Source organism: Tasmannia lanceolata, unplaced genomic scaffold (assembly GCF_043159265.1).
Source record: "Tasmannia lanceolata isolate RefF3 unplaced genomic scaffold, GAP_Taslan_0.1 ptg000013l, whole genome shotgun sequence".
Taxonomy (NCBI): Eukaryota; Viridiplantae; Streptophyta; class Magnoliopsida; order Canellales; family Winteraceae; genus Tasmannia; species Tasmannia lanceolata.
In genome coordinates this window covers 47,693,714-47,707,747 of record NW_027518690.1, presented here as the reverse complement: position 1 = coordinate 47,707,747, position 14,034 = coordinate 47,693,714, and the positions used below count along the sequence as shown (strand labels likewise).

At 51.2% G+C, this 14,034-nt stretch overlaps 1 protein-coding gene across 1 annotated transcript; it reads right to left on the bottom strand.

Moving 5' to 3' along the window:
* Nucleotides 1–369: 369 nt before the first annotated feature.
* On the bottom strand, nucleotides 370–12,212 carry LOC143889275 (heavy metal-associated isoprenylated plant protein 28-like). Its single transcript, XM_077393456.1, has 3 exons — nucleotides 12,116–12,212; nucleotides 11,279–11,530; nucleotides 370–464 (listed from the first exon to the last, which is right to left on the bottom strand). The coding sequence occupies exons 1-3, from the start codon at nucleotides 12,180–12,182 to the stop codon at nucleotides 370–372; spliced, it is 414 nt and encodes a 137-aa protein (XP_077249571.1). The 5' UTR covers nucleotides 12,183–12,212.
* Between the last annotated feature and the right edge of the window lie 1,822 nt (nucleotides 12,213–14,034).

Here is a 14,034-nt window from a genome sequence, read left to right as displayed (position 1 = left end):
CATTTGTTTTTTTCTTTTGAAAGGTAATAAGAGCAAATATATTAAGACGGGAAGATCAAGGAGATCATCCTAGGAAGAAACAAGAGAAAGACAAAGAGAAAGAAAAAGAGAAAATACATTTGTTGATGAATAAAATTCCTCTCCGCGAGAGCGAGGCTAGCATTTATCTTTATTTATTTAGTTGATTTCATTAACTTGCAATTTCGTGAATTTTCCTTTGCATCGTGTAACTAAAAATCTACTTTTTTTCTTTCTTTCTCAACATTCAAGAAACTACAAAACAAAAATACAACCAAACTTTGTTTTACACATGAAGTAGAAAAGAGAAGGAAAATATGTACATAATTGCACGTATGTATCTCTAGTTCTTCACATGATGGAACATGCATTCGGGTTTTCATCGCTGAAGAAAGCACTTGCCCTTTCATCCACTATGCTAGAATGCGCCGGGTGATGGTAATAACTGTTAGGCCTAAAATCGGTAACAGGTTATGGTAGGGCTGGATGTTCCGAGCTAACAAGTCACGACTGAAGGGCTGGTTGAGTCCTGCGCTGCACAATGGTACAGACAAGAAAGAAAAGGGTCAGAGGACCAACCCGGAGTGATACTCCGGACGGGCGCTTCGACACTCAAGTCAGTATGAGCAGGAGTGCAGAGCAATGTCAGAGCAAAAGCTTAGAGTTTTGATTCTCAGATTTCAGGACCCTCACCTTAGTACAAGTGAAGGCTATTTATAGTGATTCTGAGCCACCTGTCTAGGACAGGTGGTAGTTCTGAGCCACCTGTCCAAGACAGGTGGTGGGCTCTGTATGGACCAGGTCTCATACCTAAGGAGGGCAGGTGGAAGTCCCTGATTGGTCCAGGTGTTACACCTAGTGGGGACAGGTGTTGGCCTTCCAACGGTCCTTATGAGGGCCACGTGCCAGCAGCCAATTGGATGCTGAGTTCCGACCCATCAGTGCTGAGTCCGGATTCCCTCAGTGCTGAGTCCGGACCCCATCAGTTGCCCCCTGGTTCTTCGAGCCATGAGAGTGGCTAGAAGAAGCAAAGAGAAGGTAAAGACAGCGTCTGGCCGGCCTTAAGGCCTCTGGGCAGTTCAGGCCGGACTCAGATTCAGCTAGGAGAAATCGTGGCCGGACAGGAGCCTCCGGGCGCCCTGGCCTGGCCTTGAAGTTTGGCCTGAAGGAGCAAGGCCGGGCAGAAGGCTTTCGGTTATCCAGTAGGGCTAAATTATGGACCAGAAGTCTGGCCGGCGAGGCTTCCTGGGCGTCATAGCCGGGCGTAATTGGTTCAGGCGGTTCGTGCGGTCCTGTCCGGCTAAGGCTGTGGACGGCCAGCCGGACAGGTCTTTTGTCTTCTAGCGCTTTTGTCGTCTAGCGAATGCGCCATATCCTGTCCGGCTAGCCGGACAGGTCTTTTGTCTTCTAGCGCTTTTGTCGTCTAGCGAATGCGCCATATCCTGTCCGGCCAGCCGGACAGGTCTTTTGTCTTCTAGCGCTTTTGTCGTCTAGCGAATGCGCCATATCCTGTCCGGCCAGCCGGACAGGTCTTTTGTCTTCTAGCGCTTTTGAACCTGTGCCTTGTATTTAATGCGGACGGCGAATTTAATGCAGACGGCGCATTTAATGCGAACGGCGCATTTAATGCGGCAGGCGACGTGGCGCACTCCGGCTGGCGGGAAAAGGGCGGGATTTTTCCCGCTCTTCCCAGCCTCTCTATAAATACTGAAGTTTACTCTTCATTATTTACTTTTCATCTTTTACTCTCCTCCTCTTCTGTTCGGCTATTCAAGTTTTCTGCCCGCTTCGGATCAGTGAGCCCGGAGATCTTCGTCCAACACTTCAGTTCGGTAATCTCTTTTAGCTTTTGTTTTCTTCCCTTTTTAATGTCTAGCACTAGTTCGGAGACGGACTCCAGCTCAAAGGAGTCCGGTTCGACCAGTACCACCACGGGGTCCGGGGCGTCAGAGAGGGCGGTGCCGGCCTCACCTATGGAGGCCGGTGTTGAGGACGAAGAGATAGTAATCGTATTAGACGAGGAGAGCGGTGAGGAAATGAGTGTGGACTTAGACACAATCCCGGTCTGTGGGGACGGACCGGACCGGGTAGAAACCAGCGACGATGAAGAGGACGTTGAAACGGCAGTTCCTCGCTCGCCGCGCATGCCAGTCGAGGTGATAGTGGAGGCACAGATGGAAGCCAACCCACAGTATAACATCGGGGCCCTGTACGAGGTGAACCATCTGTGGCCGGGCAAGCTTCAGACCGTCAGGGACAAATACTGTATTCCTAGCCGGTACATTTTGAGGGCGGCTGTTGAAGGGGATCGGGCCAGCAACGATAGTGCAGACCTCTGCCTATATGAAGAGGCCTTACAGGCCGGACTTAGGCTCCCCTTCCACCCCTTTTTTGCTGACGTACTGAATTATTACGGGCTGACAGTTACACAGGTCGTCCCAAACTCTTGGAGAACGCTGGTCGGCTTCTTGTACCTTCTGGAAGTCCGGCTTCGTAGGAACCCCACCGTGCCCGTCTTCAGGATGTGTGCGCACCTGAAGAGGCATAAGGACGGCGGCTGGATCTACATTAGCCAGAGGCCTGAAGTGAGAATGATCACTGGGATACCTACTTCCATTCACACATGGAAGAACAGGTTTTTTTACGTAAAGGACACCGTGCCGGGCTCCCACTGGCCGTTCTCATTACAATGGAGAACTCCGGACACTCGTCGCCTTAGTAAGAAACCAGCCCTTGAGGACTATGACCATATGACCTTCGCTCTGATCAAAGAAGAGCTCAAGCGAGGTCAAATACACTGCTCGGAGTTCGAAGAGGAGGCCGAGCTGGTAGCGCTCGGGGTCAGTCGTGCGACGCCGGCACATATGTAGACTTTTTAGGCCAGCATTTTATTTTCCTGAACTGTTCTTCAATTTTTCATAGTTCTGACTGCGTTCCGTTCTCTTTCGCAGAAATGGTGAAGCAGATGTCCCTGTTGGACAGAATCAAACAGACCTCCCAAGCGTCCCCAGCGCAGGAGCAGCCCCAAGCCAAGGGCAAGAAGAGGAAGGTGCCGGAGTCGACTCCTCCGATGGTCGCACTGGCTAAGCCTCTGAAAAGCAGTCGGGCGACGCATAAGCTTGCCTTATCGAGCCGGGCAGATACCACGGGACAGAGCTCCAAGTCTGGAGGGACGACACCGCCAAAACGCGGCGGGGCAGTTCTGGGCATCGCTGCCGCCACGACGGTTGGAGGCGACAACGTCTTCCGCCCGAACTGGGCCGTGCAGAAAACGGACACCGGCCTGGGGGATACCCGGGTGGCCACGGAATTGATGTACAAGGGCGTCCTCCCACGCGACCGATTAGAAGTCGAGAAAGAGGCGCCGGAGACCTGCGAAGCGGCAATCAGCTCCGCCCTCTATCAACTCCAAGTCTACTCGAGGGACATGGCTAAGAAAAGATATCTCTTCTCTGAGAAGATCACAAGGATCGAGTCCGAGAAGGCCCAGCTCCAGAAAGAGAACGGCGAGCTTACCGAAGCCATCCAGATCAAAGAAGCCGAACTCAACAGTTTACAGGACGAACTGCAGAGGGTCAAAAACCAGGCCGTGCAGGATCTCCTAAGTTCGGCGGAGAGGGCCGGAAAGAAGGAGAAGGCGGCCGTGGAGAAGGCCGTGAAGGAGACCGAGGAGAGGAAGGAGGCTCAGCACTTCGACTTGGGCCTCCAGGCCTATAGGGCGGGTTTCCTTCTCTGCTCCGAGCAGGTGAAGAGGCTTCACCCCGGCGTTTCCCTGGACGGACTGACCATTCCGTATGCACCTCCGGAGGGGGAGGATGACGAAGAGGAAGACGAACCGGACTCCTCCCGGCCTGTTGAGGCGGATGCGGAGGTGACTGTGGCCGCAGTCTCCTCTGCTGAGGTCGGCGAACTTGCAACCCTCACTCCCACAGAGGTCGTCACCGAGGGAGTGGCCGACGAGGAGGCCTGAGTAGCAGCCCTCTTGCTCCTATCTTTCTTTTTGGTAGCATGTTTTTTGCACAGTTTGTAAAGCCCATTCTTTGTAAGCCAGCTCGGCGAAGAGAGCAATTTTGTAATATGAATACTATGAATACAAATACACTTTTGTTCAACTGTCTGTACGGCATTCTTGTTTTTTGTACGCATAATTTCTGTGCTGCTTTCTTCTCTTTCTGTCGAGCCGGAGTGGTTGTCCGTCGTTGACCGAGAGAGTCTGTGAGCCATTTACAACGAGCCGGAGTGAACCACTTCAACCCCACTTCAACGACCGAGAAGGTCTGCAAGCACCGAGCTGGGAGCTAAGTATACAAACACTTAGATTCTCTGGAAGTGGTTTCAACTGCGGGCGTCCTCGGCTGGAACTGATCTCCAAGCCAATAGGATGAGCCGGAGTGCACCACTACTACTCGTCCTAAGTCTGCGAGAACCGAGCTGGGAGCTTGGTACTCAAACACTTAGAAAATATTTGAAGGTGGTTTCCACTGCGGGCGTCCTCGGCTGGAACTGATCTCCAAGCCACTAGGATGAGCCGGAGTGCACCACTACTGCTCGTCCTAAGTCTGCGAGAACCGAGCTGGGAGCTTGGTACTCAAACACTTAGACAATATTTGAAGGTGGTTTCCACTGCGGGCGTCCTCGGCTGGAACTGATCTCCAAGCCACTAGGATGAGCCGGAGTGCACCACTACTGCTCGTCCTAAGTCTGCGAGAACCGAGCTGGGAGCTTGGTACTCAAACACTTGGACAATATTTGAAGGTGGTTTCCACTGCGGGCGTCCTCGGCTGGAACTGATCTCCAAGCCACTAGGATGAGCCGGAGTGGTCCAGCGCTGTATGTTGGTGTTTACATAAGTGACTCAAAGAGGGACACTTGTTTGGGAAACTTATTTTATTCATTCCGGAACTTGGATAATTACAGCAGTTCTTTACAAGTCTACAAAGGCAAACAAAATTACTGATAGTAGATCCGAAGATTTCTAGAATTCCAGGAGTGCGGTAGCATCTGTTCATCAATGGACTCTAGCCGATAGCTTCCTGGGCGGATGACTTCTTTGACTCGGTACGGCCCTTCCCAGGTCGGAGAGAGCTTGCCTACTCTTCTTGGCTGGGAAACGGAGGCCTTCCTCAGGACTAGGTGGCCGGCACGGAATTCTCTTGGTCGGATCTTGACGTCATGATATCTGGACACTTTCTGCTTATAGGCCGCAGCCCTGATCTGAGATTCCTCACGGACTTCTTCAAGCAAGTCAAGGTTGGCACAGAGTCCGTCCCCGTTGAGCTGTTCATTGAAATGGACGATCCTTGGGGAGGGGACGCCGATGTCAACCGGGATCACTGCTTCTGTTCCGAAGGAGAGATTGAAGGGTGACTCGCCTGTAGCCGTGCGCGGAGTAGTCCGATACGCCCAGAGCACATGATACAGTTCGTCTGCCCAACGCCCGGCCTTGCCATCCAGTCTCTTCTTTATCCCCTGCAAGAGGGTCCTGTTCGTCACCTCTGTTTGCCCATTCGTCTGAGGATGTGCCACAGATGTGAACCTCTGCTCTATCTGCAGGTCTGAACAAAACTTTCGGAAGTTCCTTGAGTCGAACTGCTTGCCATTGTCCGTTATGAGGACCCGGGGGATTCCGAACCTGCACACTACTGATTTCCAGAAGAAGTTCTGTACATTCTGCTCTGTGATCTTGGCCAGAGGCTCTGCTTCTACCCATTTGGTGAAATAATCGATGGTGACAACGACGAACTCACGGCCTCCCGAGGCCGGCGGAAAGGGGCTCAGAATATCCATTCCCCATACTGCGAAAGGAAGAGGACTGATGATCGGGGCCATCGGAACGGGGGGCTGGTGGACGGCCGGAGAGAACTTTTGGCACTTCTCACACTTTTTCACAAGGCTCAGAGCATCCTTCCTCAATGTAGGCCAGTACAGACCTCTCAGGAGGACTTTAATGGCGAGGGCCTTGCCCCCGAGGTGCTCTCCGCAGATTCCTTCATGGGTTTCCCGCAGGGCTAACAAGGCATCACTGGGGCGGAGACACTTTAGATACGGGAGGGTATACGACCTCTTGTACAGAGTCTCGCCATCCAGTGAAAACCTTGCTGCCCGTTGCACGACCTTACGGGCCTCCTTTCTCTCCCCCGGGAGCTCTCCGCTGTGCAGATACCTGATTATCTCATCCATCCAGCACGGCTCATCGTCAATCTGCATCACTACGGCGGACTGGCCATCGATACTGGACCTCTTCAGAAACTCCATGCGAATTTCTCTGAGGGCGGTGTAACCTGATGCTGCAAGTTTTGATAGCACATCCGCCTTTACATTCTCTGTTCGGGGGACTCTGACGACCTCGAAGCTCTTGAACTTATCAGCCAGACTGCGAACCCTTCCCAAGTACTTGATCATCCGCTCTTCACGGGCTTCATATACCCCCTGGATCTGACAGACGACCAGCTGTGAATCGCAGTACGCCTTCAACCTCTGAGCACGGGTCTGCACAGCGAGATTCATCCCGGCTATGAGCGCTTCGTATTCTGCTTCATTGTTGGACGCACGGAAACCAAACCTCAGGGCATAATTCAGGACGAAGTCCTCTGGTCCAGTGAGAACTAGTCCTGCACCACACCCTGTCTTGTTCGATGACCCGTCCACATAAACTTCCCAGAGCGGCTCTCCCAAATCTGGATGCGCGATGGCGGACTCAGTCCCGGGGGGCGGTGATGCTCTGGAAACGATTCGCGGCTCCGGTACAGCCAGCTCTGCTTCTGGAGAAGGAACTGCTACCAGCCCGGGGTCTGGGTCCGGAACTGTGCACTCAGCTATGAAGTCTGCGAGAATCTGAGCTTTGATCGCCGGCCTGGGTAGATACTTGATATCAAACTCGCTGAGCTCCACGGCCCACTTGACAAGTCGGCCTGAAGTGTCTGGCCGGTGGAGGATCTGTCTGAGGGGCTGCCCTGTCAAGACCCTGATCGTGTGCGCCTGGAAGTACGGCCTTAGCTTCCTGGCCGCCATAATGAGGGCGTAGACGAGCTTCTCTACTCGCTGATATCTAGTCTCTGCATCGTGGAGGACCTTGCTGACATAGTAGATCGGCTTTTGCTGGTTAGACTCTTCTCTGATCAGTACTGCTGCAACTGCCAAGGGTCCCGCTGAGAGATACAGAATCAGCTCTTCTCCTGGCTCCGGCATGGACAACAAAGGGGGAGAGGATAAGTACTGCTTCAGCTCCTCGAACGCTGCTTGACATTCCGGAGTCCAGGGCGCGGTTTTTATACCTTTGACCGCGTTGAAGAACGGGAGGCATCTTTCGGCGGACTTGGAAATAAACCGCCCCAGGGCTGCCACCAGCCCGGTCAGCCGCTGCACTTCTCTGATAGTGTTGGGAGGAGTCAGCTCCATTACTGCCTTGATCTTCTCTGGATTCGCCTCTATTCCTCTCTGGCTTACCATGAAGCCCAGGAATTTGCCTGCTCCGACGCCAAACGTACATTTAGTCGGATTAAGCTTCATGTTGTGTTCTCTCAAGACTTGGAAGGCCTCTTTGAGGTCGGAGACGTGGTTGGAAGCACTTCTGCTCTTCACTAGCATATCATCAACGTAGACCTCCATGTTCCGACCGATCTGATTTCTGAACAGCTTGTTGACGAGCCGCTGGTAAGTGGCTCCTGCATTCTTCAGTCCGAAAGGCATCACCCGATAACAATAAGTCCCCTGGTCGGTAACGAACGATGTCTTCGGGATGTCTGACTCGTACATTCTGATCTGATTGTATCCTGAGAAAGCATCCATGAAACTGAGCAGCTCGTGACCTGCAGTAGCGTCAATGAGCTGATCTATTTTTGGGAGCGGGTAGCTGTCCTTTGGGCAGGCCTTATTCAGGTCTGTGAAGTCTATATAGGTTCTCCACTTCCCATTGGACTTTTTTACCATCACCACATTCGCGAGCCAGTCCGGGTACTGGATCTCGCGGACGAAATCGGCCTTCAAAAGCCTCTCCACCTCTTCTCTGATGGCTCTCCGCCTCTCAGGTGCAAAGTGTCTCCGTTTCTGCTTCACGGGCTTGCAGGTCTGATCGACACCGAGCTCATGGGTGCTAATCGACGGGTCGATGCCGGGCATGTCTGAAGGAGTCCAGGCAAAGACATCTGCATTGGCTCTGAGGAACTGAGCGAGATCCTGTTGCGCGGCCTCTGGCAGGGCAGAGCCGATCTGGACAACCCTCTGTTCGTCATCGTTGTTCAATTGAATAGAGATGAGGTCCTCTGTGGGCTCGTTGACCGTGATCTGCGCTTCGTCTCTCAGATCGTACAGCTCGATTGGCAAAGACTCAGACGCATTCTTCCCTCTCAGCGCCGCCGCATAGCACCGTCTTGATTGGGGCTGATCCCCTCTGACTTCACCTACGCCTCCTGGCGTAGTGAACTTCATCTTCTGATGATAAGCGGAGGGAATAGCTCGGAGGAGGTTCTGGCCAGGGCGCCCTAGAATGGCATTATAGGCTGACTTAGCCTTCACCACCAGGAAGGTCACCATGGCGAAGGACTGGCAGGGCGGCTCCCCGATAAGAACTGGAAGCTCAATCTGCCCTTCAACCTTGACAACTTCTCCTGAGAACCCGAACAGATCAGAGTTGGCCGGCTTCAGACGGTCAGTTCCGATCAGCATCTGCTCGAAGGCGTGGTAGTAGAGGATGTCGGCGGAGCTCCCATTGTCGACCAGGATCTTCTTCATTTCCCAGTTCGCCACTAGCATGGTGACGACCAGGGCATCATCATGCGGGAGGATCAGGCCGTCAAGATCTGCTTCTGAAAAGGATATCTCGTTTTCCGGCTTGGCCTTCTTACTGCAGGCATGGACGACGTTGACCTGCCGGGCATAAGTCCTGCGGGCCGATGAAGAGGTCCCTCCCGCGGTCGGCCCTCCTGAAATGGTACCAATAACACCATGAGGTTAAGGTTGAGGTTGAGGTACCTGAGGAGGGAGAATGGCCGGGGCAGGAGCTTGGATGCGGTCGCCCAGAGGTTGGGCGTCTCGGGGGCTTCTATCTCTGGGCCTCGGGTTGTCCTGGCGCTCCCTTCTGTTCTCATTATTTTTTAAGTACCTTCCGAGGTACCCTCTGCTTATCAGCTGCTCGATCTCCTCCTTGAGATGAATGCATGCATTGGTGTCATGGCCGTGACTCTTATGGAATCGGCAATATCTGGACATATCTTGCGTGCCCGCCTCCGATGTCTGCTTCTTCGGCCATCGGATGAAGTCTTCCTTCCGAATGGCTGCCAAGATTTGGGCCCTGGATGCGGTGAGCGGGGTGTAGCGCTCCCTCGTCGGGGGGCTCCTCTCCTTTCGGGGCCGGGGGGAGCTCCTTTCCTTCCGGGGCGGGCTGCTCTCCTTCCTCTGAGGCCTATCGTCCCTACGTTGCTTGGCAGGGTTCTTCTCCTCGGGTCTTCTCTTGCTGACGGAATCCAGGGCGGCGAGAGTTTCCTCGACGGATATGTACTCTTCCGCCCCGGTCATCAGATCTGCCAGGGACTGCGGATTGCGCCGGGCAACTGCTCTTCTGAAGTCAGTGGACCGGGCTCCGGCCAGAAGAGCATTCGTTGCCGCGGAGGGATCCAGGTTGGGTACCTGCAGGGCCTCCCTGTTGAACCGGCCAACGAACGCTTTTAAGGCCTCACCGTCTTCCTGTCTCAGGGCCATCAGTGAAGCTGTTGTCTTTCGAGGTCTTCTACTGCTCATGAAATGCCGGGCCAGGTCATCCCCGAAGTCGTCGAAATTGTCCACAGACTTGGGCTTCAGCCGCGAGTACCAGTCTCTCGCGGCTCCAGTTAATGTGGTGGGGAGTGCCCTGCAAAGGAACCCGTCCGACGCCCCGTGGAGAAGCATCGTGGTTCTGAAAGTCTGCAGATGATCCACGGGGTCGGTGGTCCCATCGTATTGCGGGATCTGCGGCATCTTGAAGCCCATGGGGACTGCCGCACCGAGCACTCTGTCTGTGAAAGGAGGATTGCTACTGAAGATCCTCGAAGCAGGGCGGCCATGATCTCTGGCCAGCTCTTCGATTCTATTGTCGATCTTCTGGATCCTCAGTAACATTGGATCATCCCTTTGCTCGGCCTGACGGGCAGGTCTGCTCCTTATGGCTGATGGGCTCATTGCAGATCCGAACTGGCTGAGCGGACTCCTTCGCCGGTGCCGCGATCCCTCTCCGTGCATGGGGTCTCTCTTGCTGCCACGCTTCTGCACGGAGGGAGATCGTGACCGGTGATGCTGACGAGGCTCGGGGCGCATGTTCCTGTCCCGCGAGCGGTGGTCTCTTCTTGTGGAGTGACGAGTCTGGTCCCGGGGTGGAGACGCGCGTTCTCTGCGGGAGCTCTCTCCCCTCTGAACGGGTCGAGAAACCTCGACTGGGTGTTGCTGGAGTGCGGGGGCCGCGTTCCTGAACTGCGCAACTACAGCAGTCATTTCTTGAAAAAGGGCTCGCATCTCTCTCGGGGTCGGGGTAGGGTCTGAGTGGTCCGAGTGAGGCGAAGTCCGCTCCACGGCCGCCCCGACCTCTACCTGCGAGGCCAGTCGCTCACTTCGTCCTTCGCGGGGGGCCGTAGCCCGGGTAGCCCGAGAAGTCGGATGTGCTCGTTTGCCGGTCTGCCCTACCATTGTTTCTTGAGTAAGATGTCGAACAGCTTTTTGTTGCGGCCGTCCCACGGATGGCGCCAAATCTGTTAGGCCTAAAATCGGTAACAGGTTATGGTAGGGCTGGATGTTCCGAGCTAACAAGTCACGACTGAAGGGCTGGTTGAGTCCTGCGCTGCACAATGGTACAGACAAGAAAGAAAAGGGTCAGAGGACCAACCCGGAGTGATACTCCGGACGGGCGCTTCGACACTCAAGTCAGTATGAGCAGGAGTGCAGAGCAATGTCAGAGCAAAAGCTTAGAGTTTTGATTCTCAGATTTCAGGACCCTCACCTTAGTACAAGTGAAGGCTATTTATAGTGATTCTGAGCCACCTGTCTAGGACAGGTGGTAGTTCTGAGCCACCTGTCCAAGACAGGTGGTGGGCTCTGTATGGACCAGGTCTCATACCTAAGGAGGGCAGGTGGAAGTCCCTGATTGGTCCAGGTGTTACACCTAGTGGGGACAGGTGTTGGCCTTCCAACGGTCCTTATGAGGGCCACGTGCCAGCAGCCAATTGGATGCTGAGTTCCGACCCATCAGTGCTGAGTCCGGATTCCCTCAGTGCTGAGTCCGGACCCCATCAATAACCATAGTCATGGCCATCATAGCCATGCTTGTAGTAGTTGTAAGAGGAGGCAGGGGCTGGGTAGCTCACATGCACATGACTCTGTTGAGGATGATGTTGATGGGCGTATGTATGGTATTCCCGATTGTATGGGAATGGCCATAGCTTTGCTCTCCTTCCCGTCTTCCTAACAGTCTTCAGAACCTTCTTCTGATCTGCCCATCCCGTAACAGTCACTTTCTGCATCCTCATGTCTACCTCAATGTCATCAATACCTGAAATAAAAATTTAAGAACATTAATAAAAATCTTTTCATTTCATATCTAATGAAGAAAGAAAGTTCCACTATCTATTACAAAATTTCCACCCCATTTTGCTTTTCTTTCCTTGAAATGCGTGCATTTCCATAACTTTTGCTTGCCTTTTCTTGAAATTAAAATCACTAGAGGGCCCGTTTGGATACCTCCTATTTTGTAATTGGATTTGGAATTGAGTTTTGAATACAAATTGTATAGATCCGCAGCTCATGTAGACGGAGACAGAGGGAAGGGGGTACTTCCTAGTGGAGGGGAGAGGGTGAAGGAAACTGCCACATCTGTGGATTTCCAATTTCTTATTTCCACAGCAAATTTAAAAATCTAATTTTTTTTCCCTGTCAGCTGCTGAATTAGAAATCCAAGAATTTAATCCGATCCAAATTACAACGCAAAGAAGCTGAAAATGTGAGAAATCCAAATCAAAATCTTCTCGGCATCCAAACGGGGCCTTAAGGAAAAGACAAACAAAAAGGGGTGGAATTATGGAATAGTGATGTGGAAATATCACTTCTCATGTTGAAAATAAAATACACATCTATCTACCTTCTAGTTTCTGAAGGGCCTTCTTTATCCTGCTCTCACATCCAGCGCAATCCATATGCATTCTCATCTCCACAATCTGAAAATCAAAACCCAAAAATAATTTAACTTCTGTATGTAAGTTTTCTGTGTATAAACCATCTCTACTATCACTTTTGTGTATAGTGCCATCAAATAAGAGGTGACCCAATGACCCATCTGATGGAAGGTTCAAATCAATGGGCCAGTGCATCTACTTGCTAACAGTGAAGAAGAGAAGAAGCTCACTGTCATGTTGGCTGTTGCTGATACTTCTCTTGAATCTTGATCTCTCTGTGTATATGCTATAGACTCGTTACAGATGTAATTTGAAAAATGAATGTATATATGGAAAGGAGCGTACACACACACTGAAACATATAGGCTTGTTTTGAAGAGGAAGAGACGAGTTAGAAGACTGTTTTTTTTTTTAAATTATTATTTGATTGCAGTAATTGCACCGACTTTCTTCTTGTCCAATAAGAATCTGCCACGTTTTCGTTAGTACCCATAACGTCTTAACGGAGAGAAGTGCACGATTTTGATTTTTTGCTTGAATTGGTTGAGAATCTCTCTCTCTCTCTCTCTATCTCTCTCTCACACACACACACGTACACTACTGTACTCGATTGATAACCAAGCATCACTTACTATTATTCTACGAGGTGAGTTCCAATGCTTGTCTACTCCCTATTGACTACTTATACCACTACTTTAGTAGGTAACTACCTGCAAATTCTTATTGAGAGAAGTGCACGATCAGCTTGAGCCAAACCCACTCACATTATATAGCGTGCTACACAATCATGGGATCAGATAACATGAAAATTTCTCTAACTGAACGTTCCTAGCCATTTGATCTTATGACTTGAACATTCCTCGTCATTTTCCCATTGGTGATACGATGGGTCCTGGTCTCATGTTGGCTGGATTTCAAACAATCTATTAACTTTTTTGAGTTTTTTTATGATGTGTGCGCCAGAAGTCATTATTTTTCAAAATAGTAGAGTGGGGCTTGCTATATAGGATGATCCAAAAGTTTATTTGTTGGCCCACAACGTAAATAGGTTATATCATCTCCATAGGATGATCTTAACCATCTGATTTATTGCTACACATTGTAGAAACCTAATAGACCGGAGGGTTAGGATCATCCTATGGAAACAATCTACACAGACCATCCACGTATCAAATAAGTGTAAATTGCACCGTATATGGTGCAACCTTATAGTCCAGTATTTTCAAAATGTAATGTATATCGCACACCATAGGATGATCCAAATCGTCCATGTGATGGACCACAATAGGTTTTACCCACAAAAATCATTTCCATATGATTATCCTAGGCCTCCAATTTATAGAGGAACTGCATATTATGGAGACCTTTATAGATTGGAGGGTTGGGATCTAATGATTTTTGAGGCACAACCTATTTACGTTGTGACCCATCAAATGGATGATGGATCATGGTGTGGGCCGTATGTTACTTTTTGCAAAATAATATACTATAACAGCTTACATCATATAAAATTAGGGGTGCGACTTGGTTCAGGTTTACTAACCCGGGTTGAGCGCTTGGGCAACCTGTCCGAGTGAAGCCCGGCATTTTTTTATTTTTTTTAAAATCAATCTTTTAGTTTTTGTTTGTACATCTAAAACTTAAAAACTAGGGTTGAGTCGGGTTGGAACTCGGGTCCGTTGGGTTGAAAAAACAATGGTTCCTCGGGTTGCCCTCAACCCGACCCGGGTTGCAATTCTCGTGAAATTATATGGTGGGCGGCTGTACTTGCACATACAGCCCCAAAATACAGTAGGCCCACACTGCTTGGGTGATCCAAACTATTCATTTGATGGCCTTGACAAAGATAGGGTATGCCCCAAAAATCTTCTCCATGACCTCCACA

What these genes read in the sequence shown, in the direction of transcription:
- LOC143889275 (XM_077393456.1), bottom strand. Translation starts at nt 12,182, where the DNA reads ATGAGAATGCATATGGATTGCGCTGGATGTGAGAGCAGGATAAAGAAG. An exon ending in GGCCCTTCAGAAACTAGAAG is followed by an intron (nt 11,531 to 12,115) that starts GTAGATAGATGT and finishes TTTTTATTTCAG; the next exon opens with GTATTGATGACATTGAGGTA. An exon ending in CTATGATGGCCATGACTATG is followed by an intron (nt 465 to 11,278) that starts GTTATTGATGGG and finishes TTAGGCCTAACA; the next exon opens with GTTATTACCATCACCCGGCG.